Below are 26,718 nucleotides of genomic sequence, written 5' to 3'. Positions count from 1 at the left end.
GTTCTAGCTTGCAGCCCCTGCTTTTCAGGTGCCTCAGGTCTCAGTACTAAACTCCTGTTTAAAATCTACATGAAACTACTGAGTGAAGTCATTTGCCTGTATGTGGAGGATACCCATCTTTTACATCTCTACCTTGGGATGTGAAGATTGTCTTAGTGTCTGGAGGTTGTGAGTTTGGGATGGGGTTGAACTGGCTTCAGCTTAATATAGCAACACCGATTGGCTCTGGGTTTTAGAACCAGGTTGATTTTTCTTTTCCCAGATTGGGGAAGTAGTAATGTGGTTCTAGGAACGTTTTGTAGCCTTTTCCAGGATGGGGTGTAGATTGCGCACTATCCCAGTCAGAATTGGTGCACAGTTTAGGAGTGTGCAACAAACAGATGGTACCTATGGCTGGGATGACTTTTTGCATAGCTTCATATTTGTGCCAGTTGTGTTCTTTCTTGGACAAGGAAGCTCTTTTCACGGTAATTCATGACTTAGTCACCTCCCAAAGATCTGTATGTGGGATTTGTCCTTGAAGATCATCCAGGGCTACGGCTGGTTTAAAATATTGTGGCAAGGGCACTTTTGACTAGTGGATGCTCGGCTGCTTCTGGGTATAATTCAAGGTGCTGATGGCCCTTTATGCCATTGAACTGGGTTATTTCTAGAATCGCTTCTCCCTAATTATTTCTATTTATTAAACTCAACAGAATAGGCATGTTATCCAGTGGGACTTTGAAATGAAGAAATACCTTAAGTCTTGAAGATATCAAAGAGCCTTTTCTGTCATTATACCTGCCCTGTGAACATCACACACATACCCTCCCCGAGCAGGTTGATACTGACCCTGAAGGCCTTTTACAAAACTTCGAAGGCACGTCCATGTCCCCAGGCTTGGGGTCAGATTGTCTTTTAGACTATGTGAGATCATTCTGTTAATCATGGCTCATTTGGGTTCTTTTACCTTGCTTGCCAGTTTTGTATTTTGTTTTTAATCTTGTGTTTTTAACTGTTTGTAGCTGCTCAGAGTCACCATACTGAAATGAATGGTCATATGAAGATATGGATAAATAGAAATAAATAAAGAAATATTCCAGTGCATCATGTTTTGCATATTAAGTGAGAAACTTTGATTAATTTTTGTGATATCTTCAAGACTTAAGGTATTTCTTCATTTCAAAGAATGTTGCTTTTTGAGTTTGATTTAGATTAGTTTTTTTTTTTAGAATGGAAAATTTCCAGATATGCTACAGTTTTTAGCATTTCTGGCCAGCAGCAATATTTGGTGGGAGTTGTGATTGGCACTTCTGGAGGAGACCCAAGTCAGAAAAACTGGTCGACATTTGTAACTTTTACTTCACTTAACCATAGCAACTTGGTATAGGCTAAGGAATAAATAAGCAATGTTGAATGGAGTAAAATAAAGAACAACTGAATTATGCAGCCAAATATTAGTCAGGCTACAGTATCATACTTCCTCTATAGTTGCAAATTGATTTCTTAGTGAGCATTTACTGAATATAGGATGCTATCTCTTTTCTTTACCTATTATCTCTGTAAACAAAACAGGAAAAAGGCTGAAGAACTGTTGTAAAGCAACAACAATAAGGAAGACCTTGATGGGGGATGGGGGGAGCAGAAAAACCAGAAAGGAGCCAGCTCATCCTTTTTCTTCAGTTATGGCTTTGGCTCCAAGTCAACCAACCAATCTTGGATTTTCCTGGCAGTTCAAAACCTCAGCAGAACACAACCGTCTACAAAGTTTCACTCACTCTAAAAACTTTCTGGTGAAATAATAGCTTTGCTGATTGAGCAATGTAGACAGAAAAGAATGGATGTAATTAGGATCCGTATAGATGGTATTCTTTTAACTTGTCTGCTTTTGGTCTGGTTATGTAGTTGGTTGTTTTGAGAGGATAAGATTTTTATTCTGCTTTTTATTTTCTGCTTAGTGAATAGAATGATGTTGCACTGCCCAGTGCAGTGATGTATATTTATCTTGTGCTCATTGGGTGGCAACTTCAAAAGTGATGTAGCTCAGAACACAAAGGATCAGTTAACATAAATTCACTGTGGAAATTGTCTGCTTAGATATGCTGCTGAACACTTTCTCCCATCATCCTTTATTAGAGGCCATGCCAACTGGGCGTTGGATACAGCTGGGTGCTGTAGATATTTTTTATCCAGTCCTTTTTGATCAGATTTCAACCCACTTTTCAAATTTCAATTTACTTTTTCTTCTGGAAGTTGTAAGCTTTAATCTGGGGCTGATTTAATCTTTGTTCTTTTCTGTTCCCAAATCCATTTCTTTCTTGACTCCCTTCTCCTAGAGATTTGCATACATTTTTCCAAAAGAATAAAACTTCATCTTCTTAGAAAGGGAGAAGTTGGAGGCAAATGCCTTTTGCTTATATTTGCCCATTTTTTGAGTAAAATGTTGGAGATATATGTCCTACATTTACTGGTAATTCCAGTATTGGTTAGGGTTTGATCAGATACTCTAGAAAACCTCCATCTCTTATGATTCTCTGGATCAGGAACAGTATAAAAGCAACCCAAATCTCTAGACAATTATGATTTCTCCAAAATAGTTGAAAATATATTGTATAGTTTATAGTAGTGATATAAAAGTTAATCCTTCTACGGTCAAAAATAAACAAACTGATACTAAATTAGGTTCTTGCCAAAATAAATAACAGATGGAAATTGTATCTCCTGCCTAAAAGAGATTTGTTGATAGGCTTTTAAGCACAGGAGAAAGAAGTGTAGCAAATTGGAACACCAAGTGTTATAAATACTTGCAGTAGCTGTAATTCTTATGTAATGGCTTCACTGCTTTGCTACAATAAATCTACTCTTCTGAATGTTCATGACCCAGGTAATACTGTATATTATTGCAATGCTTTTCCTTGACAGCCAAGAGAGGCATGACAGCTGTGTCTTGCTGTAAGGTTATTTTATATTACATTCTTTCTTATCCTAATTTGGCTGAATGCTGAATACAAGCTACACACAGTTTCTGTTAAGTGCATTAATCCACCAACCAGTGGGAGTTTCGTAGTATGGTTATCTATATTCAGATTATTTTCCCTCTCTGTTCAGATCACAGTAATAATTTTAAGCATGTATGCAAGTGTATGTGTAGATTTTATGTTCAAGAATACTAGAAATGCTAGAAATATATAAGGTTTCTTTCACCTTGCTGAGTTGTCTATTATAATACCAAAGTACAATTTTTTTCTAACAATGAAAGTTGCTACTCTTCACAATGAAGTTGGCAAGCACTGGATTTATGATTACAACTATGGGGCATTAACGCACAAATAAATGTCAGGGTGCCAATATATAATAATTTATAAATAATGCTCATTTGCAGATCTGTATACACAGAGAAAATTCTTCTTGCACTATGATTTAAAAAGTAAGAAGTTGTGAGGAACTATGTGGAACTAGTTTCAAATGACGTTTCCATATGTGGAAAATCTGAAATGTAGATATTAATGTTCTAAAATGCATTGACACAAATGGGTCTTCAGGAAGGAATGGTGAATGGACAGAATAAAAAGAAAAACCTGAACTAATTCATTCTTCCCAAATAGTGGAAATGAAATGCTGTGGATTTCTTTATACCACTCTATAAAGCCACAGTAAGACCATACCTAGAGTACTAGGTATCCAGTTTTGTTCACCACATTACAAAAAAGTTGTTGAGACTCTAGAAAAAATACAGAGAAGAGCAACCAAGATGATTAGGGGACTGGAGGCTAAAACATATGATGAATGGTTACAGGAACTGGGCATGGCTGGTCTAGTGAAGAGAAGGACCAGGGGAGACATGATAGCAGTCTTCCAATATTTGAGGGGCTGCCACAGAGAAGAGGGGGGTCAAACTATTTTCCAAAGCACCTGGAGGCCAGACAAGGAATAATGGATGGAAACTGAACAAGGAGAGATTCAACCAGGAAATAAGGAGAACTTTTCTGACAAAGCAATCAACCAATGGAACAGCACCTTTAGAAGTTGTGGGAGCTTCATCACTGGAAGCTTTCAAAAAGAGATTGGAGTGCCATACGTCAGAAATGATGTAGGGTCTCCTGCTTGGGTGGGGGTTGGACTAGATGACCTACAAGGTCCCTTCCAACTCTGTTAATCTGTAAAAAAAGCATCTTCCGAGACCTATGCTTCTGTTCCCAGTCCTCATGACTAAACATACTAATTTTCTAAAGAAAAAAAATGGTTGAAAAGATGATACAATGTGGCCTAGTGACTAAAGGATGATGGCAGTATCTGGTAACAATGCATTAATGTTAAAAGGTCTGCCTGGAAGCAGCCATTGATTTTACAACACATATCCTGTTGTTCCCTATGGAGCCTTCCTTTTTCTCCACTTATACTTCCTAGCTTCCACAGAAGATGCTGGATGTGGCTAAATGGAGCGCTTCACTTAGCTCACTTAATTATTCATATTGAAAACAAGTCTGGAGGCTTAGCTCAGTTAGTCAGATATGCAGGGAAGGTAGACTTTCCTTGATTTTATGCCAGCTTTTGTAAAAGGCATCAAAGCTATAAGAGGGGGAAAAAGACTTTTGAAAGTTGCGGTCTTCCTTTTGAGCAGTCTTCCCTAATTCTGGAATGTTACGACATCTCCCTGGACACCATTAGGGAGAATTCAGGTTTGCATTTTTAAAAACTAAATATCAGAAAGATGGGCAGAAATGATTGTTATTCCTTATAGAAAGAGAATATTCACATAGTCTCTGTTCCTCAAAATAAAAATACATGACAGAAACACTTTCTGCCTTCTTGTTGACACAGTTTCATAAAGCAAAGGCTGCTGTTTTCCAGTGACGTCTTTGTCCATCACCTTTGTGTTCTGTTCAAGCAGCTGTCAGACCAACTTTTTTGAAGACCCCTAAAGCTGTTCAGCCTGTCATTTATTGTTGTTCTCCCCCTCCTCGCTCCCCCTCTGTCCAATTGCTGGCCCATGGGCAGTCAAAAAATACTGAGGTTCTCTCTAGAAAACCAGGTCATGGGGGCATCTGCAAAGTAACTAATACCACAGAGGCTCTTGTTAAATATTCCCTACTAAATTAACATGTTGCAATATGATTCATCAGTTTGTTATGGACATTTTGCTTTTCAACTGCCATAAGGTAATGTAACGTATCCTATACATTACAAAAGTGCATTGGTAATAGATTTTATTTGTTCTCATGTTTTAGGAAATTCCAACATTCTCCACCTATATTGAAACTGCAACTCAGAATTCTAACCCCATCATCAGAAAAGGGTCAGATTGGCTAACAATCTTAGCAACTGCCCTCACACGTTTGGAGGGCACTAGGGAAGGCATAAATATGTGAACCTTTCATATATTTAAAATATAAGAACTTTTAGACAAACAGGGCCCTCCCACACATACAGTATAGCACAGATAGTTTTGCAGAGATTCTGGAAACATTTCAGGATGTTTGGGAGAGGCAGATATTTATAGACAATTTATTACTAATTGGCAGGCAAAAAAAAACCCCTTGTTAGTGATTTCACTAAGATTTTAAATTTTAATGAGAGTATTGACAATAGTTTATTGAGTAAACCACCATTGACACGCAACATTGGGTGTCTCTCTCTGCCCAGATTGTTATTGTGGGGAAAATAGGAGGAGGGAGGCATGTTGGATATGTTCACCACCTTGGGTTTTTTGTAAAAATAATAAAGTTGGGATACAAATAAATAAAAATAAACACACTTAATCAAAATTATACAAACCATATTATGGCTTAATGCACTGTGTAAATCAGTCCTTTCCCTCCTGATTATGCAACATTAATTTGAAAGAGGGAATTAAAAAAATTAAAGTTAACTGGTGGTCATTTTTAAAAGTAGTAGAAATGTAATATTTCTTTTGAGTAGACTTCCCCTTATGCATTCCTACCTGGATAAAATTTTCATATAATTATCTTTATTTCTGTAAGTACCAATGACTTGTTGCAATATTTGGAATTACTCGTTTTTTGGAATGCTCTCTGGTTGGCTTTATTGGGGTGAGTTTCCCACCACACTTAATAGGCTTGTGTGTTTTGCTTTAATCAAGAAGTTTTAATAGTGTACATTCCAATCTACAATAAGAAAGATAATATAAGAACAATCTGAACAATACAATAAATCATCATGCTTGAGGACAGGTTGAGCTTCAAGAGATATTCTAAGCACCTTTTTAATTCCTTCCTAGGACATTTTAAGGAGTAAAATCCTAGCAAGAGGATAAAAATCTGCAGCTCACCAGGATGGCAGGAGCCTCAGTAAAAGTGGCAGTGCGGGTTCGTCCTTTCAATTCCCGAGAAATGAGCAAGGATTCCAAATGCATCATACAAATGACAGGAAACACCACAAGTGAGTAACTTCTCCATCATTTTCTACTAGATACTTCAAATTGCATTTGAGCCTCTTTTCTTTTGTTTGTTACTGATATTAATCAAAGAGGGGAAGTGAAAGAGCTTAGTCAACGAGGTTTCGTAATTTACTATACAGATAGTAGAATAATTTAATCTTTTATAAAGCTATACCAAGTATTGTCCTGTGGGGGAAAATATGTAATTATTTTGCTATGTTTGTTTCCATGATATCGTTTCCTAATAATGGCAGGAAGTTGGATCAGATAGGAAGCTGAAGCCTTTTTCTGCTTCATATAGACACAGTTCTAACTGTAACATTATTCAATGCTGAGGCATAATTTTGAATAATTGTATTTTCTAAGTAGAACAGAATGATCAGGTTTACATTATAACATTTGAAGAGAGAGATGGGGTAGAAACTCCCATCTCCTGGATAGTCATTGCGAGGTTGTTGAAAATGAACCATTCTCCTTTGAGCTGAACATTTTTCATTTGGCAAGCATAATGTTGACAGGTAATTTAGAGCAGGGGTCACCAACCTTTTGGACCTCAGGGACCACCAAACTCATAATTTTAAATCCCGCAGACCAGGGACCCTGGGAAAATCCCCAAAAAAGTCTGCAGGAAAATTCCCAACCTCTTTTCCTACCAATCGATCATTCTTTATTTGGGTTCGTGAGATACCATCTTCAGCTCCGTTCTCAGAAAGAGGGGGAGGGGGGGGAGAGAGAGAGAGAGAGAGAGAGAGAGAGAGAGAGAGAGAGAGAGAGAGAGAGAGACTCTTTTGGCTTCATGCAAGGAAAGCAGCAGAAGCAGCAGAAGTCTTTCTTTCTCTCCCCCAAACTCCGCCAGAAACGAATCTTTGCCGGCAGAGCCTCTTGGAGCAGGATCCCAAAGACTCATTTCTAGTGGAGTTTGGGGAAGAGAAAGAAAGACGTTTGCTACTTTCCTTGTATGCAGCCAAAAGCAGAAGAAAGAAGCAGCCCGGTGGCCAGGCAAGGCATATAGGGTGAGTGGGGCAAGTTCGCCCCCTCTGCCCTTTCCCCCCTCCCCTCACTATCTCGTGTTGTTCGCAATGCAAGCGATGTAGGCCTTGTGCTCCCAGCCTGGATTGGTTGCTTTGGGGATGACATTTCTCTGCGGACCACCAAAATGTTCTTGTGGACCACCAGTGGTCCCCGGCCTATTGGTTGGCAACCACTCATTTAGAGTTTTGCCCCAGCCTTTACATCAGGGGTGTCAAACTCGTGGTGTCATGTTGGCGTCAGGTAACGTATCACAACTCCCCCCCCTTCGTTAAAATGGCCACAAGTAACACATCTGGCCCAAGGGCCACAAGTTTGACACCCCTGGTCTATATTAATCAGTTAATTAAACATAAACATTGGCATTAATATTGACACTAAATAATCAATTTCTATGAAGGTAAACCATAAAATCCATCCAAATTTAATATAATTGCAGTTCCTGCTTCTGAAGTCTTGTTACTTTAACTTTATGATTTTTTTTGCTAATATGACAAAGAGGCCTTAGTAATCCATAACTCAATTGTTACATTATGTAGAGTTTTCCAAGGTTGCACAATTATTAATTTGCTGCAATTAAATAATCAATTCCTGATTGCAAAGCTCATTATCTGGTTCTCTAAATAAATGCAACAAGCTTAACTCTGGAGAGCATTTAGTTCTTTGTTTGGCGATAATACTTGTTTCCCCAAAAATTCTTCCACTCACTACCAGATATAGAAGAAGTAAGACAGGGCAGAAGAGTTGTGGGGTTCTCGATTTCTCATTAAACCTCTTAAAATAATCCATTTTAAAGACAATCTAACAGTGTTCTTCCTAGCACCTGCATGTTAACCCCAGACTGCTGGCGCAAAACTTCCTCACCCACCTTGCAGGACAAAAGCATCTACGGCAGAGGAAAAAAGTCATTAATCCCTCCTGCTGGATATGAAAACCCCTCCTTTTTGTATTTTTACAGGCTTGCAGTTCTGTCTGCTTAAATCTTAGGTAGAGGAGAGGCAGCAAGAAAACATCAGCTGGCTCATCTGAGAATAGAGACTATTTCTCCCTTTTTAAAACCTCTTTTGCGGGGTATTTACAGAAGCGATGAAGTATGTGTTCTGTAGACAATCAGGCTACTGGGCTGGTATTCCAAATCTACTACTGAAACAGAGATGATTTACTAGGGTCTTCGAGGATCTAAGTATTTAAATCCTGTCTTGTTTCCATGAATGGGGCCTCTTAAAATAACTTTGCAGTGTTTCAGTTTTGGCCTAACAAAGGCCCCCTTTCATTATATAAACTTATATGTGGTAGTTTAGAACTGGCAGTTATTGAATAGGAATTGTCCACCATGGCTGTGGGGTATAATTGGAAGAAAAGGATGGGTACAGGAAGAAGTACATCCTTGCATTGGTGGAGGCAAGACTAGGGAGTGTCAGCACTGCAAACCCAAAGCTGTGTATGATTAATTGGTCAGCAGCCTGCATCATAAACTGTTCCTAGTCACAACTCTACACATACATAATAAGTGATCAAGGTACTTTGTCTTGATAAAAAAACATTTTCTCCTTGCCCACCTGAATTTCAGCTGCTCGATTATTTTATTTTATTAAATTAGAAGTAAAAGGAGTAAAAGGACACTAAGAAGCAGATTGATCACATTTTCACCCTTACAGTGCCCAGACTTCATATAAAATAGACTAAGATTGCTATTTGGGGAACCCACTATAGTCCAGTTTCCAGATAACTTTCAAAATTCTCCAATTTTTTTTTTATTCTGGATCCCTTTTTCTTAGTAGGTAACTTTGGGCAATAGCATTTGCCGAGCTTCTGATTCTGCCATTACTCCTTTATTCAAATGTTAGGCTATTCTTAATGCTATTTTCCTTTCTGTCATAAAGTGCCAGTTGTTATAATGGTATACTCCTAAATCCTTTTTATGCCTATGATGGTTTCTTTTGATTGAACATCTAGGCTTATGGCCAAGTTTCAGTCACAAGCTATGGCTTCTCACCTCTTCTTCTTTCCCTCTCTCTTCTCCCGGCTGCTGTAGGGACTGGATTTTTAGGTGTACTGTACAACAGATAGGAGTAGAGGTGGATAGAAAACAGGGAAATAAAAAATTGAAGAAAATGCTGTTCACCGAACACTGAATCAAAAATTATCTAATATTAGAAATGTTCTGTTTAGAAATAATCTCTTCGATCTGAAACAGAATGGAATGTTATTATCAAGAACCACACTATTTGCTTTGGGCCTATACAAGCCTTGGTAGAACTTAAGCAGAGAGTATAGGATTGGTATGGGATTTAGACATTTGGATAGGCAGAACCAAACTTTCCTATTTCCCTTATTGATGAATTGCTCTCTGCCCTTGGATATTTCCAAATGATTTCTGTAAGGTTCTGTGTGTCCCACATAGAAAAGTCTTCTCCCTAGCTCATATTCTGTAAATGTTCTTCCTGCTAAAGTGACAACTGGTCTATATGCCAAACTTCTATATGAAGGACAGGTATGTATTTGCTGAAACATAGAGACTGAGCTCCTTCTGAAGTGCCCACTATACTCTCTTTAATGATCAGAGTTAATATACTCCCTTTGGAGCCTCATACTCTACTCATGGAGATTGAGGTATTCTTACAATACCACCATTTCGAAGGCAGTAGCAGAATTTTTTATCCACACCCTTAACTTTGCCTGTAGAACTGGCTATGAAAGCCTCTAGCTTAAGTTGAGCTTTCAGAAACAGTTGGGATTATTGCTGGTGTACTTCTTTTCCTGTTGCCAAACATCATCTCTGCTTCTAGTTTCCATTGCCAGCTTAGATATGGAGATCCCCAAAATTATGGTCCTTGGTGACTGTAACCTGCATGGCAATGTTGATTCTTGGGTGGCTCGGGAGTTCCTGGCCTCCATGGCAACCAGGGACCTGTCACAAATGATCAAAGGCCCAATGCTGTCTGTGTGATTATTTGGGGTGCTTTTGGTTTTCTAAAGATCTCTAGGAGATGAAATACTAGAAGCAATGACTGTTGTGCTCTTGGAGAAAGATAAGAGTGAATCTTCCTGAACATCAGCAAGACCCTCATCTGGGCTTATGCCATGGCAATAAGGCTAGTGAGAGTTCACTATTTCTCCACCTTATTGTGCCAGCTGATAGCCATTCCCTATTAGTTGGGTTAAGCACAGGATCACCCACAGGGCCGTAGTGAGGAATATGAATGCTGTCTAGCAGACACAGTCACTCAAATGTGGTCAGAGTTGAACTCTGACTGGGCAAGTCCAAGTGAATTGTCCAGGGCCCAGTCTTGTGATATTATCTGAGCTTGATTCTGAAACAACAGTGGAAGTGGTCAAGGTCCTTATATTTGTTAGTTTGGCCACCTTTTTTGTTAGATTCTGGTCCTTTATGGATTATTAACGCAGTCCAGAAGATGACCATAGGGTGGCTTCATGCAGTGGTTTCATTCTCTTTGAGAGATGGTGTGATTCTACTTGTAGGAGCCAGTGCTTTGAGTCTTCCTCAATAGGTCATCTTTGAACTCTTCTGTGTTGGATAATTGTCAGCCAGTTTGCAATCTTTCCTTTTGGGAGAAAATTAGGGAAACAGTGGTTGAACAACAACTACAGAGGATCTTTGAAAAAATGTACTATCTGGACCAGTTTCAGTCTGGTTTCAGACTGGGTACGGTATGGAAGCAGTGCTGGTTCTGACTGTTGATGACTCTGGTTGATCATCTTCTTGATGGTTGATGATCTCTCAGCAGCTTTTGATGTTGTTGACCATAATGTCCTTCTAAACTGGTTGTGTGGGAATTGTGGGGGTTAGGAATAAGAGGCACTTGCTCTAATGGTTCACAACCTTCCTCAGCAACTGGTTGAACTTGGTGTTGACTCAGGGGACAGATTGCCTCCATGGCCCTTCACACAAGGGATGTCCTAGGGCTCTATATCCTCTTATGTTTAACACCTATATGAAACTCTGGGCGTGGTCATCTGCTAGTTTAGGACCTAGTATCATCAGTATAATGATCATATCCAGCTCTCTATCTCAACATCGAGCTGCACAGATGAAGCTGTTGATATGTTGACTCATTCAAAATGAGATGGAGGCTGTTCAGGATGAGATGCAGCAGACTTTGACTCAATCCTTACAAAACTGAATGGCTGTATTCCACTCTATAGAGCAGCATCTCCTCCCCTGATATAAGAACTGTCTGTTTTAAGGTTCTGGAAAGCTCTTAAAAACTGGCTTTCGTCCTAGGCCTGGGGTTGATGTATTATTGTATTATTGTATATCTGGGACCTTTGCTTTGTCTCATTTATTTTGTTTATAAGACTGTTTTAATACAGTCTGATGTTTTATTTGTTTTAATTGAATTGTCCCATTTTGTATGCTGCCCAGAGTCTGTTGGAATTGCAGAGCTAATAATTATGAATAAATAAACAAATAAAATGCACACTGTTTATTTTATCCTTGGAAAAAATATTAAATACTGTGGGGTGCAGAAAAAAGAAGAAGAAAACAAGAGGTAATACTTCTGCATTCCCATTTCCCACCCTCTTACTTCTGCCACAAAAAACTGGTTCACAGCATTGCATTATTTATTCAGTTGAATGGTTGTTCTCTTTTGAGAAGTGTTTGGGATGACCAACACAATTCTGCCTTTCCTTTTAATAAGCCTGAATTTTCTTCCTCTTTCAGTTTTGTTTGCATTACTTGTTTTCTATTAAGAGGCAGACAAGGCAGTACCTGCATGTTTATTCAGGGAGAAAAAAATGCTGTGCATTATTTCCAGGAGCTCATTAACATTCTTTCTCCAAAGCAAGATCTTCTCAGCATGCAGCTGAATGTGATGAAAAAAAACAGCTTCTATGCTTTTTTTCTCTTTGACTGCTTTTGATCTGGCTGTTATAGCATTTGGAGCTCCTTTTTAACTAAAGAATAAATCTGTATAATTTGGATTTTCATACAGTTGGGCAATGCCTTTGTCTGGTGAGATGCAGATCCAAAAGTTTCTTTTCAAAGTCAGAAGTATGCAGCAATATTTGGTCAAGAACCCAAGAATCTTTTAAATTCTATCTAAAATCTTTAGCCATTCTTGTGTTGAATTTTAAAATCATGAAATTGCTTATCTCTATTATGTCTTCAAAAAATCAAAAAAGATCCATTTCCCATAAGAAATGGTTTGTTCTCTGTAATTAATTCCAAGTGTTATTATAAAAAAATCATATCTGGACCCTTAGTCCATTTATAACTTTCTAAGATCAAAATCTTATCCTGTTTATGTTCTTAAGCTTGTAATGATTTTTTCTTTTATTCTGAGTTGAAAATAAACTCATGCAATGAAGAATTTTCAAACATTGTTCTGAAGATCTATAATAGCTTTAAAATGCTTTTAGATGGTTTTTGAAAGTGATTAGAAAATGAGGTTTGTAAACTTACTGTCCTCTAAAACAGGGGTCCCCAACCACCGGTCCCCGGACCGGTACTGGTCCGTGGATCATTTTTTACCGGGCCACAAAGCTTGGGTGCCACGAGGGGGAGAGAGGGAGAAAAGAGCGCCACGGTATGCCCCAGCGCTAGTCTCCCCTTTCCTCTCCTTCTCCTTCTCCCCATCAACCATGCACGCGCACGCGCGCAGATAAAGCTGTTGCTATTGCTGCTGCTCCACGACCCGGAGGAACAGATTGAGCACAGGCGCTGAAGGAGTGCTACGGCGTCCATCGCCAGAGCGCAAAGAAGCAGCGGCAGTGGCTGCACCTCTGACTTTCCCGGGGAAGGTCATTCCCTGACCAGTCCTGCTTCCCGGCCCACGCTTGCACCCCTCACCCCCCCGCTGCCCACTTCCTCGCAGGCGGAGGCGGGAAGCTGCGAGGAATTCAGGCGTGCTTTCTAGCTGGCTGTGCCAAGTCTTTTTTTTTTTTTTTTGCCCGAGGCTGGAAAGAAGAAGGGCGACAGGTCACTGAGGAAGGTGAGAGAGACTAAGGGAGAGAGAAGCCCGGCTAAAGCAGCTCTGCGCTGCTTTAGGGACTAGTAGTAGAAGGTACCGGGCCATGGAAGAATAAGTAATCGTAAAACCGGTCCCTGGTTCAAAAAAGGTTGGGGGCCACTGCTCTAAAAGGCTTTACTCTGGTTGCAAGCAAGATAGGTAATCCCTTTGTCTGGCAGCGTTCAAACCTGCAGAAAACTGCTGCCTTTTGATCCTGAAAAGGAGAAGCCATCTAGAGCACATGTAGGCAATCTCCCAACTTCTCCTTATCCAGAGAGGTTCCAAGATTCCTTGCTTTTTGCTGTGTCTATTGGCTCTGCCTTTGCTGAGCCATATCTCCCCTGGAAGTCCCCAGGGTGTATTAGATCACAGTATTTTGTAACCAGAGAATGTGTTGCTATTGCAGCATCTGCGGTTACTATTATCTTTTGATACGGCTTCTAAAAAAAAACCTGAAATATGTTAGTTCATTTATTTTCTCTTCCTCTAAAGTGGCCATTTTCACGTCTGAAAAAAGAGAAATGCGTGTACCCTAAGTAAATCAAAATATGAGAGTGATTTGCATAAAATCAATTTGCGTAAAATCAGCTTGTGTTCATTAAGAAACGATATCTATTTAATCTTCAGTGGAGAAGATGATAGCCCTGTATTCTTTATGCCTAGCTCAGGGGTTGCCAACCTTTTGGATCTCAGGGACCACCAAACTCATAATTTTAAATCCCGCAGACCAGAGACCTTGGGAAAATCCCCCAAAATATCTGCAGAAAAATTCCCCACCCCATTTTCTTACCAATTGATCACTCTTTATTTGGGATTGCAGAATACCATCTCCAGCTCCATTCTTGGGGAGGGGGGAGAGACTTTTGGCTTCATGCAAGGAAATCAGCAGAAGTCTTTCTTTCTCTCCCCCAAACTCCACCAGAAATGAATCTTTGGAGCAGGATGCTATTGCAGGGTCCCAAAAACTCATCTCTGGTGGAGTTTGGGGAAGAGAAAGAAAGACCGTTGTTAGGAATAACAAGGTTACCTAACGTAGTTTGGGTAAAATAATATATATAAACTATGATAGTAAGTTTAAGTGTGTGTCACTTTAACTTGCAAAGCCTGTAATTTTGGGTGCGGTTGTGAAACCGCCATAAGAGGGAGCAAGAGAACCTGACTATTGCTGAATTGCTGGATTGATGGTGTGCTAACTGCGTGTTCCCTGCTGCTGAGTTTTTGAACGTCGAAGGAAGAAAGGAGGTTTGACTTCTTCATATCTCTACTGCGAGGAGATATATTACTGGACTGATATTTGTAAGTTTACTGACCTCTTTTTCGACACTGGACTTTGCAACTGAATAATCCCCGGACGGACTGAATTAGTGAATGATATATGGACTGTTTGACTATGCTAAAACTCTTACTGGAATAAACTATTTAACTAGCACAGTGTATCTGTTTTACTGAGTGTAAGCTACAAAAACGTTTATCTCACATATTTTGCCTAACTGCCTGACTGCCGTGCACGTTCTGCTAGGGTGTATCCCTAACAACCGTTGCTGCTTTACTTGCATGCAGCGAAAAGCAGAAGAAGAAAGAAGTGGAAAAAAGCAGCCTTGTGGCCAGGCGAAGCGTGGGGGGTGAGTGGGGCAAGTTCCCCCCCTCAGCCCTTTCCCCCCTCCCCTCACTACCTCGTGTTGTTTGCAATGCAAGCAACACAAGCCTTGGGTTCCTGTGCAGCCTGGGTTAATTGCTTTGGGGGGGGTGCTTTGGGGGTGACATTTCTCTGCAGACCAACAAAATTTTCTCACGGACCACCAGTGGTCCCCAGCCCACTGGTTGGCGACCACTGGCCTACTAGTTAAGCAGGGGTGGATTGGTTTGGTTAGGGTTGTGTGGGAGGCAGTCTTTCTAGTCTTGTCTGTGGTCTTGTAGACCATCTGCTTAATTTTTTTCAGATTTAGCCGAGATTGGGTAAGTGTTGTCAGATGAGCTGGGCTCATGGATAAGATTGTTCTGCAAAATGTTGTTGTAATGAGCCTATTAAACTTTACAGTGAAGAATCAGAAAGAACATTGCTTCATAAAGATATGGCCTTTGTTTGTACAATTATATTTAGAATATGAATAATAAAACGAGCTTGAACTTTGCGTAAAGAAGCCAAATGTGATTTAATTGATAACAGAGACCTAATGGGATCAGTTCCATGATTGAAATATAGCAGTTGAAAGATACAATTTGGCAATTTGTTCAAAGGACCAGTAGAATAGGAAGAATAATATATTCATTCCTCTTCAGATATTCAAGTAAATGAGCTTGGCAATGCTACAGAGAACATCTGTGATAGAGAAATAAAAACAGTGCTGATTTTATTTATTTATCTTCTGATCATCCAACAACAGCTGTGGATTATGCTTTTTATCAGCTAATTTCAGTATCTCAAAGAGGCATGATTAATTATCCCAACATCTGTTTGGAGGACAAACGCTGCCAAATATGACTCTTCCAGAAAATTCATAACTTTTTTTTTCAGAGGTTGGAGGAAAGGACAAAATGATCAGCTACCCCTAACCTAGTAATAACCCATAAGGAAGAATTAATTGGTAGAAGTAGCAGGAAAATTGAAGAAAGTGATCCTTAAGATTTGAAGACAAACAGTGGCTGAATTCAGAAAATCAGAATTTAAAAAAACTCAGAGCAATGATAAATAGAATTCCATAGGAGTATGTGGTTGAAAAATTCAGATGGTTGGGAGTTGTGAAAAAAAAGCGGGGGGGCGGGGGGGCGGAATTAGCTGCTAGTAACTCCAAAAGGAAAAAAAAAATAGAGGAGAAGAAACCAATGTGGCTACTCAAAATGCTTTGTGGAGATTGAAAATCAAAGGACAGGAGGCTAAAACTGCAGGGAAGATGTTAGGAAAGCTATGGTTCAGAATGGCTTATAAAGGATGCTATGAATAGCAAGAAGGGTTTCTTTAGAGATACTCAAATAAAAGAAAAGAAATGGATCACTACAGTAATCCGTGACTTACAAGTGGTCACTTAGTGACACCCCGCCCTGCAGTCATGTAACTGCATTTTGGGTGCTTGGCAACTGGTCTGTAGTTATGACTGTTTGCAACAGCCTGTGGTCACGTGACCGTGGCTTATGGCATTCTTTTGCCAGAAACAGATGTTTACTTCCAGTTTCCAGCAAATAATGCCCATTGTAGTCACTGGATTGACTTTATGACTGCTGCGTTCACTTAATGACAGCCGTGTTTGCTTTACAACCACCCACATTTACTTTATGCACCACAAAAAAATTAGTCAACTTGGGTGTAGTCAAGTGGTGATTTGCTTAATGGCTGACATGGCTTATGACTGTAATTGTGAACCCAATTATGGTCGTACATTGAGGAATATCTGTAATATCAGCTAATGCAGGTAGTCCTTGACTTACAACCATAATGGTGTCTAGAACTTCTGTCATATGTCATGATGGCTATAATTTGAGGTACCCATGTGGCTGACATGATTTTATGATATTTTTTTATGATGGTCATCATTTAAAACAAAAATTAAAGGACTGGCCTGATCCCATGCTTCTGCCTTCTCCTGGAGGCAGATTAGGGACTGTCCACTTGTTAGTGAGGATTATCTGAGCTCTTTGGAACCTTGCTATGAGATTTTATATTTTATAAGTTCCCAGATTTCCATTAGGAGCTGCCTCCAACCCTGAGTATCAGGGGAAAGTAAGCTTGATGAGGAAAAACTGAAAGGTGGTGCTCAGGGATTAGAGAAAGGAAACATCTTTCCCCCAACCACAGTGGTCACTTGTCCTATGAGCCCGCACCATTAACTACAAGCACAACAAAGCACATCGGATTTTACCCTTGAAACTGTCATTAGGTATTTAAAGGTTAATACTTTTAAAATATTGGTACAACCAAGGACTACATAAGGCTATGGAGTCCTTTTCTATCATATGATTTCAACTCCCCCCCCCCCAATAAATTATTAAGATCTGTTTTAGGAGTCCAAAAGTCTCGCCATATCCTTTGTCTTTGCAGAGATTGGCATTCAACTATTAAAATAGGTATCGCCGAGCCTTTAAGCATTAGGTCACAGGAGTGTCAAACTGGCGGCCCACGGGCTGGATGCACAGGCCACGCCCACCCCAGCTCAATGATGGGGAAAACTATTGCAAAAGTCATGTGACGGCAACACGATGCAGCAAATTCGACACCTGTGTACTAAGATAAGGTTACATTCCTTATAGATTCTATATTTTGCCTATTAGAATTAGGTTGGAATATATTCCAACATAACATATTTATGAGTTCATGACATGGGAAGCCTCGTGCATGTGGCTACTCAATAAGGATTTTTTTTTTTTAAAAAAATCTGGGAATAACTTGATAGCTCCATAAATTTTTAAGAACAGGACCTTTGCAGTACCTTTGCTTTGGTGGCCATGCTCACCATATTGATTCCCCTAGGCAGTTTCCTTAACAACTGCTGATTTTTCAGAAAGGCTTATCGTTAATTCAGGACAGTGGGCTGCTTTATTTGGTTCATTCCCTTTGGCCTTTATGAATGTATTGTTATAAATACAGTTAATTCTCCAGCACTGCACCATATGGGAGAGATGCCATTTTACGTCAGGCAGATATAAAATAAAATGAATCATGACAAATAGCAAACCTGAGGGAAAGAAGGAAGGAAGGAAGAAAGGAAGATGAGTTAGAAGAAGAGGGTATGGTTGAGCAAATGTGCAGGAAAGCTCTTGCCTGCTTTATCTGAAGTAGGGGAAGAAAGAAAAATTCATTTCTTCAAGGGTGACCAAAAGCAAACGTTTTGTGGGTTTTGTACTTTTTTTTTGCCTCTAGCAGCAGAAAAACAAGATAATTGCTTTGTATGAACAACCTCAGCAGTTGTTTCTTTTGATCTGTTTTTAAAGTTATACAATGTTTTAAAAGATACAAAAAATATTTTCTCTTTTCACCTTGGCTACCACTTGGAATTGATATATCAGGTGCATTCTCTGGTTATCCTCGTTTAAATAATCATTTTTTCAAACATTAATTCTCTCAAAAATTTTAAACAATTGAATGTTGGTTAGAAGATTTTGTCATTGCTTCTGGAGTCATACCTTTGGAGTCTCTGATTTGGTTGAAGACAAATACAAAGCAATCAGCTACCTTCTTAAATTCACCTGTACTTTTGGCTCCTCCCCAGATGAAGAATTTTGTTTCTTACCCTTCAGATTGATAGGAATGTATATCAGTGGTGATATGGGATGCCAAGTAGTCATATTTTGTGTATATGTATCTCTCTCTGTATGTGATATCTTTGTTTACCATGATGAAAAATAGTTGAATAAATAAATTCACCCCAGTGTTGGTCTCAAAATATAGTTCAGATAAAGCTTTATGTTTATTTCTCAGAATTCTCACATATTTTGCCTCAAAACACTGCAAAACCAGTAAAAGATACACCAATAACCAAGTTATAATTAGGAAAATACTGAAAATCCCTTATTACTGGAGATTTTCCCAATCTAATGAATTTTAGATGTGTTGGAAAAGCTGCTGCCTTCCCAAATTATCTCTTGAAATTAAAGTTGTATTTTTCTGACATCTTCAATTTCCAGCAAGTACCAGGAGAGAAACAAGGTTGGACCAGGCTGACATGAAACATAATTATGAACAATATTTTTATTACTAATGTGAACTTTTCAGAGGTATGGAAATCACTCCAAGTGTGAATAAGTAGGACTGCATCAATTGTTGTAAGAATCTGTCAGCTTCCTGAGTAGACCAGATAGGAACATGACAAGATGAGCTAATTCTATTTTATTGTAAGGCTACATTAGCAGAATTTTCCAAGTCAGAAATCTCTCACCATTCCTTACTAGGCAGCATCTCTTCCCCTTATCTCTCAAGGTCATTCCCACATAACATTACAGAATTTGATCACAGTTACTGTTACCTTCTTTGTATTTATCTAATTTATACGTGAGACAAGAGCATGAAAAATTGCATTTTATTTCTAAGTGTCAGATTCATAGAGGTTTAAACTTTAATAAACCAGGGATTTATTTTTATGGGTATGCATGCTCTGGATTGATTGGTAAATAAATTAGTTAGTTTTGTTAAGTCTCTGTTAACACAGAAAAAGATAAGATGGGGAAAAATATTTATCTAGCCCTCTCTGGAGTTGTTATTGGGCAAATTGAACATGAATGTGGAAGACATGGTGCTATTTACATTTGTAGAGCTAGATTGCTTATAATCCAGTTGACCATGCTTCTGCATGTCCTGAATTTTAAAATAACATTGCCCTTTTGTTGCTATCCTTACATGCTTTCCTCTGTATCTCTTAGGAGGGATGTGTGTATGCCCCTTTGCCCTTTTCTTTTTCTTCTTTGAAAATGAACCTGTCATTGGTGCAGTGGAGACTACATAATGAAAAGAATTTCTAATTCGAATGATGCATCATCTTCCTATTAAATTGTAATTCTTCACTCCACACCATCTTATTCTGAAAGGTCATCTAAATTATGTATAAAATTATGGAGTTGCTTCTTTTTTTTAGGCTTGTCATTATTCTACGTTTCATGCCTCTTCTGCTTAAAATGCAGTAAACAAGAGAGATTGACAGAGTCAAGTCAGTTCTTAGATTGCCATAGTAACATTCTTGACATCAGAGGAGAAATGTGTGCAGAATTCTAAAGTGTGCATATGGTTCTCCAAGAGACAAACATTTAGTGCCTGAATGCCTCTCAGTCCTCATTACCATTACTTCTCAAATCAAACTGCTAGAAACAGTATCAGAACTGAAGGTCGGCTGATTAAGATTTCTGCGCTAAGATCGTTGCACTGACCTGACTCATTCATAACTAGCAGTCCCAATTGCCCTATCTCAAGAATATTAATAAGAGATATAAAGATTGAACCTTGGACCTTATGCATGCAAATAAGGCATAAACGGAGGCTGTTAGCTGTAGCCTTATTCTGGTGGCAATGAGAGTACACTCTGCCATAGACTGGAGTTACCTTTAAAGTTACCTTTATACCTTTATACTGATAATGCAAAGTGGGCATAAGCAGAATTTGGGCCAAGAGGAATCATGTTTTTTGGAAGAAAGTTTGTGGAATGCCTTTGTTTCCCCCCCCCCCAAATATGTTTGCTACAGGAGTTCATTTACTTTCCGCAAATATTCTTATAGATTTAACAAATACATTAAATAACTAAGGAGAGGTCACACGTTTTTTCTTATCTCTTGCTCTATGTTCAATTGTTTACTAAGCATTCACTTTCTTTTCTTCTGTTTTGCTTTTTGGGATATGCAAAACATGTTGTGCATAAACCATTTTCTGCAGAGAGCATTGTTCTTCATAGATGAATGTTCAAACTGAAACACGCAGGTTTCATTCAGAAATGTTTTGGGATAGGGAATAGGAAAAAGCCATGTGTATTAGGAGTGGCAAGTAGAAGCTAACGGGTTATTGAAAGAAAGACACTGGGAGAAATGAGGGAGAGGGGAGAAGGCTAGTTAAATGCTGGTATATATATCACACTTATAGCCTTAAATTGGCTGCTGCTACAACTACTACTGTCCTTGCTTCAAGTGCAACATATCTAGCTGGCCTGTACTCCCCGGTCCCACCAACCTTTCTGGCAACTGCCTTTTCCTACCTCCTTTTAGCTGTTGCCACCAATAACTATATATCAAACTGATTTTTCCAACTGTAAGTTAACCATCCATTTCAGTAAAGCCACAGTTTATTGACGTAAATTACTTAAGTATATTATATACCCCAAATCTGAAGCATATTACTTTATGAAGAGCTATTGTTGCTTAATCCAAAAAGGAATATTGTGATAGATACACATGTCTATGTTCTTGGCTTATTTTAAAACTAATTTATCATTCCTCATTTCAAAATATCAAGAAACTGTGCCATTATTTTTTGTCACCTGTTTTTAGAAATGTCTCTAAGAACTGATAGATTTATCCTAGGCAGGCTAGATTGGAAAAAATAACAAGTCCACAGTAACTGAAGAACATCTAATAAGGAATTTGAAGAACTAAGATGACTTAGTGAATTCATTCCACTGATTGTAGTGTATCAAAAGTGGGTCCTATAAATGCTGAATTCAGGTTTCATTTCTTGTACCTCATTCTGGCTGCAGCATGCAAAATGCTGAATGCCCCCTTCTCTTCAAGTGGGCAGCCAACTGTCTTTTGCTGTGATGATGGTCAGATCTGATTCCCAGTTTTTTCCATGAGTAAGAATCAACTCTCCAAAAGTCATCAAAAAAGCATCATGGAATGTGTGTTCCCAAGAGCTTCAATTCTATCTTAGACTCCTGATATAGAAGTCCTGATGTATGTTTTCCAATGAAATGTTCTCTCAGGCAGAGAAAAAAGATCACATGTCACTGGGGCATTGATAGGGCTGATGTAAGATTTTTATTGTTTCACTTAGCTGTTCTGAGAGTTGTATCCTAGCATCTTTTTGTAACATTACAAAAGCACCTCACAGATAATGAACATCTCTGCAAAAAAGTTGCAGTACATAATTCTACACTTGTCTCATAGCACCTAATCCTAAATGCAATAGAATAGAATATAATTCTTTATTGGCCAAGTGTAATTGGGCACGCAAGGAATTTATCTTTGATGCATATGCTCTCAGCATACATATAGACCAGCACATCTAAAAAGTATTCTCATTCCTTCTGACTTGAGAGCTGTTATCTCCCCATCAACCAAACTGAACACAAGTAATATCACTTTAAGTTAGTAAGTATTCTTCGTTTCAATTAAGTAACTGAAATATTCTTTTGAAATGATACAAAATAGGTATAGGAAAATGGCAGCCTTCCCATTAGCAATTCAACAATGCCTGCAGGACCCCTCTTCCCCACTTCTGTTACCAAAAAAGGCATTAGAGAAAGTTGGAGCCTCACACGAAGGACTTTCCAAGAAGAAAAAAGGGGGGAATTATTAAAGGAGTAAGGCTCTTATGCCTTGTCTTTGTCTTCTATGGAATAAATTAGCTAGACAGCTGCAGATATATACATCATGAGAAATTCCAGCAGATGAGTAAAAAAATGGATGGGATACCTGGCCACTTGTGATCTCTGATATGCAAAAGCCAGTTAAATATCGTTATGTCTCCATTTTTCTGAACCTAGTATCTTATTTTTTTCTTATTACTTTTTCAGTAAAAATAAGGAAGAAATTATCCCAAATACATCAACAAATTAAAAAGTGATCTTATGAGCTTTCATTATTATATAATTAATCAAATAATTGTTAGATATATTATACTACAAGATCACCTGTAGTTGAATATGCTACTTGAAAATTATAAATATTTTAATCCAAAATAAATAGTTTATATTGGCAGCTGATAAATCCTCCCTCTTTTGGCATGGTTACCATAATTATATTCATCTATTTGACCTGATACAGAATCAATTTATACCCAGATTGTCACATATTTCTGCTTCACTCTATTGATTTCTTACATGTGCCTAACTTTTGATATAATAAAGATTCATATTAGGGTATTTGCTATTTAAATTGTATGTGTAAGTGTATTTAACTGTAGTGAATTTTGTGTATGTCTGCAGAGAAATAATATATTTATAATGACAGCTACTTAATTTTTTCTTTTGGTGAAAAATCCTACTGAAGGGAAGGTTTGAGAATACAATATTTGATGGTATTTATTTTGCATTTTTTAGTAAAAATGTGTTGCTTTTTCTCCCATTACATCATGAATACAATATCTGACATTTGTTAGGAAACTTAGAACACAATTTTTCAACTGGTCTGTCTAAGAGAGAAGAGATTTATCTTAAAGAAATTTGTAGATATGCAAAAAAAAGGTGTACAATTTTTCTTGAAACAAATTTTATTGATTTTAACAAGAAACAAACAAGACAAAACATCATTAAACACTAAAAATATAAAACTGCTTTCCATCATAGATCTTTACAAAGCAGGTAACACATTATTTTATATCGCATTTTTCTGATTTATCTCATTTCAATGTAGGCACATAAATTCCCTTTAACAGATTTCAAATTATTTCTCTTTACTCTTATTCAATAACGTTTCTTTTCTAGTTTATCTGCTATTCAATCATCACACTTATATTTTCCTCTGACTTATTTTTGTTTTTGTTTTTTTTTAAAAAACAAATGTTGTTAGCTTTACAAAACATACAAACAGTCAAGGCATATTAACATAAAGAATCTTTCTGGAAGAACCAATAAAACGTGCCAAATGTAATATGTGCATTTACATTATCTGCTCATCTTCATATCCTATCCCAATTTCTCCTTTTCATTCTGTTGTCCAGATTATATTTCTTACTAATCAAAATTTTTGCCTTTAAAAAAAAAACAATAGACAAAACATACATAACATAGAACATAAAAAACCTCATTTCTGAAAGCTGCTTAATCCCGGGTTAAAACTCTTCGCACAGACACAAATTTAAAAACAATATTTACTTTATATGTCAATCCATATCTTATTACCATTTTCAATTTTCTGTATAACTTCTTCCCTCTTTTATCCTTCTTAATTATATTTTGTTTATCCTATCTCAATACAATTCATAGTACTTAACATTTTTTGTCTGTTCTTTTACAGTTATCCATTCATCTTTTTTCTTTAAATATACTTCTCCTGTACACTAATAGGAGTAACACCTTTAACTCTTTTCCCTAACTTCACAATACTTAATATAACACTTAAATTATATTGAGATTCTGGTTAGTACATTCTAAGATTACACAAAAAACTTTATAAGAAAAACAAATAGACTAGAATTACAAAATGTAAGCCTATAACCCACCAGAAATACCATAAAAGAGCAAATCATACATACTAATACACATTCTACTCTGAATACACATAGAAAAACACACTTTTATGTACCTTCCAGAATCCCTTTTTCAATTAGATTTACCCATTGTCTCTAAATAGATTTTGTTTCTTAGAATCTTGCTTCCCAGCATTAAGGTTTTTCATCCCTCCTTTCTCACTTGTTTGTTTTTCTCCTTGCCTTTTTTACCCCCTTGTCTCTCCTTCTCCCTTTTCTTCTTCTGCTTACTCACTTTCTGTTGTTTTCTAACCTTATATCCAGCTTTCATCTCATTTTTCTCTTTTTGGATTGTTTTCTCTACCCTTAAAATCCCCTTTTTTCTTTTCCTCTTCCTCCTCCTCCCCAAAGTAAACCCATTGCTCATCCAAAATGGCTTCTTCTTCTTCTTTGTTCCAGTCATCCTGCTGCGTAGTCAATTTTTCATAAGTGCGTACCACCATTTCTAAAAATTGAAAAAGGGTGCCCAAAGAATCTTTTCCATCTTGCTCTTCTTTCTTATATTTTTGGTATTGAGTTTTTAATTCATCCAAAAGCAATGCCATCCTGAAGAGAAAGATTTCTTCAAAAACAACCACCCAAGTATTTTTAATCAAGAGTAATTCCAAAAGAATTCCAAAGTCACTAAAAAGTCCAAATAACTGTTTCTTTCAATACTTTTTTTTTTTACCTTCTTCAATTTCTCTTTGTGGGGTTACTGATTAATCAAAAGGTTCCCATTAAAATGTATCTTTCTTTAAAATTCTAGGCAGTCTCCTCCTTTTTCAAGCTCTGCTCCGAAAAGTTTTTTTTCCTCTCCCCCCACTTACAACAACAATTTCCCTTTAAACGCTCAGAAATCCATACCTCCAGTGCGGGCTTTCCAATTTCTGAGGGTGTTAAATCCAAAGTCCTTTCTCTGATAATTTTCAAGTTAAAATACCTTCGGTGCCCAATGCATTTTCCAGTTCTGCATTTAATGTTTCTGTGGGGTGGGAGAGTAAGTAGAAAAAAAAAGGTTTCCCTTAGCAGCTTTCTCCGCGGCTCTTCTCTTCTTAGGGATACAATGTATCTTTCAGGCAATAAACAATTCCACTCCAGGGTTTTAGAAGCTGTTATTTTCCTGGCACAGCCAACACTTTCACTTTTGAATCTTCCTTCTCCTTCTTCCTCCAGCGCAATCTTTTCCAGCTGCCAGCTTCTTTGTGGCGGCCATCACTGACCGCTGCTGCACCGCCTTGAGAAAAGGAGGCTAAGCTGGGTGAGGAGGGGGTCTGCGGCACCCCCAAACCCCTTCCCAGATCCTCCCTATCTTCGGCTGCCTCTACAGGGCAGCCTTATCCTCCAGATCTGTCTGGATCGGAGGCACCAAGATGGCGAGCACAGCAGGGATCGCGGAGAAATGCAAATCCCTGCTGTCGCTGAAGCCTGGCAACCTGGAAGCCACCCAAAAAGGTGTACAATTTTTTTTGCATATTTGTTACTTGATTTTGCAATGCCAAGTCATGATGCACCTAGCCAGCTCACATTTTACTAAATGATTCTTCATGATGAACCTCAACTGTTCTTGAGGGCACATAGAATGTTAATTTTCTAGGTGTTACAGGTATAATGTGTTTTTCAAATTTATGTATTGGATAGCTGTATGAAATTGGATACGTCTGTTTATTGGATCAAGAAATGATTTTTGCTAGTTCCTCATATAATATTTCTACTCTGCTTCTTCCTAGCTATCATTAATCCAAAGCAGCCCAAAGAGACACCTAAAAGTTTCAGCTTTGACTATTCCTACTGGTCTCACACAACTGTAAGTAGATACGGGCACAAAGGAGGGAAGGTTGGCTGCGGGGTCCCTTTGAGTAGGCTTCAGAACTAAAACTTAGATTTTTTAAAAATTCTTTTCAATTCAACTCAATCTTGGAAATAATATGTAATTGTGGGATATCTGGTGTGGGCGGCCCTGCGAGGACTCGAGTAGGCTGTATATGAGAATCCTGCTTGAATCTTGGCAGAGAGAATATTCAGTTCCCGAGCTGAGCCTCTCATGGTTCTCCCTACCACTGAGGTACCCCACACTTCTTACCTGGGACTGTGCCTGCTTAAGAAGCTGTGGTGGTGGAGTGTTTGGAATGCAATGTTACAGGCTAACTCTGCCTACAGCCAGGAGTTCAATCCTGAACGCTCAAGGTTGACTCAGCTTTCCATCCTTCCGAGGTTAGAACAGTAAAGACCCAGATTGTTGAGGGCAATATGCTGACTCTATAAACTGCTCAGAGAGTGCTATAAAGCACTACAAAGCAGTATACAAGTCTAAGTGCTATTGCTATTGTTATTGCTATTAATGACTACCATGATTGCTTAATAACTACAACTTGGAATGCCGGGATTGCAGTTGTAAAGTAAAGCAGTCATTTGGGCACTTACATGCCATCTTGCTTATCAATCACTATGCTCAACAACTGACATTCTGGTCTCAGTTGTGGTAA

General features: G+C 38.3%; 1 protein-coding gene across 22 annotated transcripts in view; it reads left to right on the top strand.

The window, feature by feature from the left end:
* The window catches only part of KIF1A (kinesin family member 1A), a 100,229-nt gene that overhangs the window by 5,282 nt on the left and 68,229 nt on the right, over window positions 1–26,718 (top strand). For all 22 annotated transcript variants that reach the window (XM_026701106.2, XM_087933055.1, XM_087933054.1 and 19 more), the window contains exons 2-3: window positions 6,218–6,378; window positions 25,963–26,039. In XM_026701106.2, the coding sequence (XP_026556891.1) occupies window positions 6,273–6,378; window positions 25,963–26,039 (183 nt within the window). In that variant the 5' untranslated portion in view covers window positions 6,218–6,272. The remainder of the gene's footprint in view (window positions 1–6,217; window positions 6,379–25,962; window positions 26,040–26,718) is intronic.

This window comes from Pseudonaja textilis, chromosome 4 (assembly GCF_049901715.1).
Source record: "Pseudonaja textilis isolate UNSWEBS1 chromosome 4, rPseTex1.2, whole genome shotgun sequence".
Lineage (NCBI taxonomy): Eukaryota > Metazoa > Chordata > Lepidosauria > Squamata > Elapidae > Pseudonaja > Pseudonaja textilis.
The sequence above is the reverse complement of the archived record's forward strand: the minus strand, read 5'-3'. Positions and strand labels throughout refer to the sequence as shown.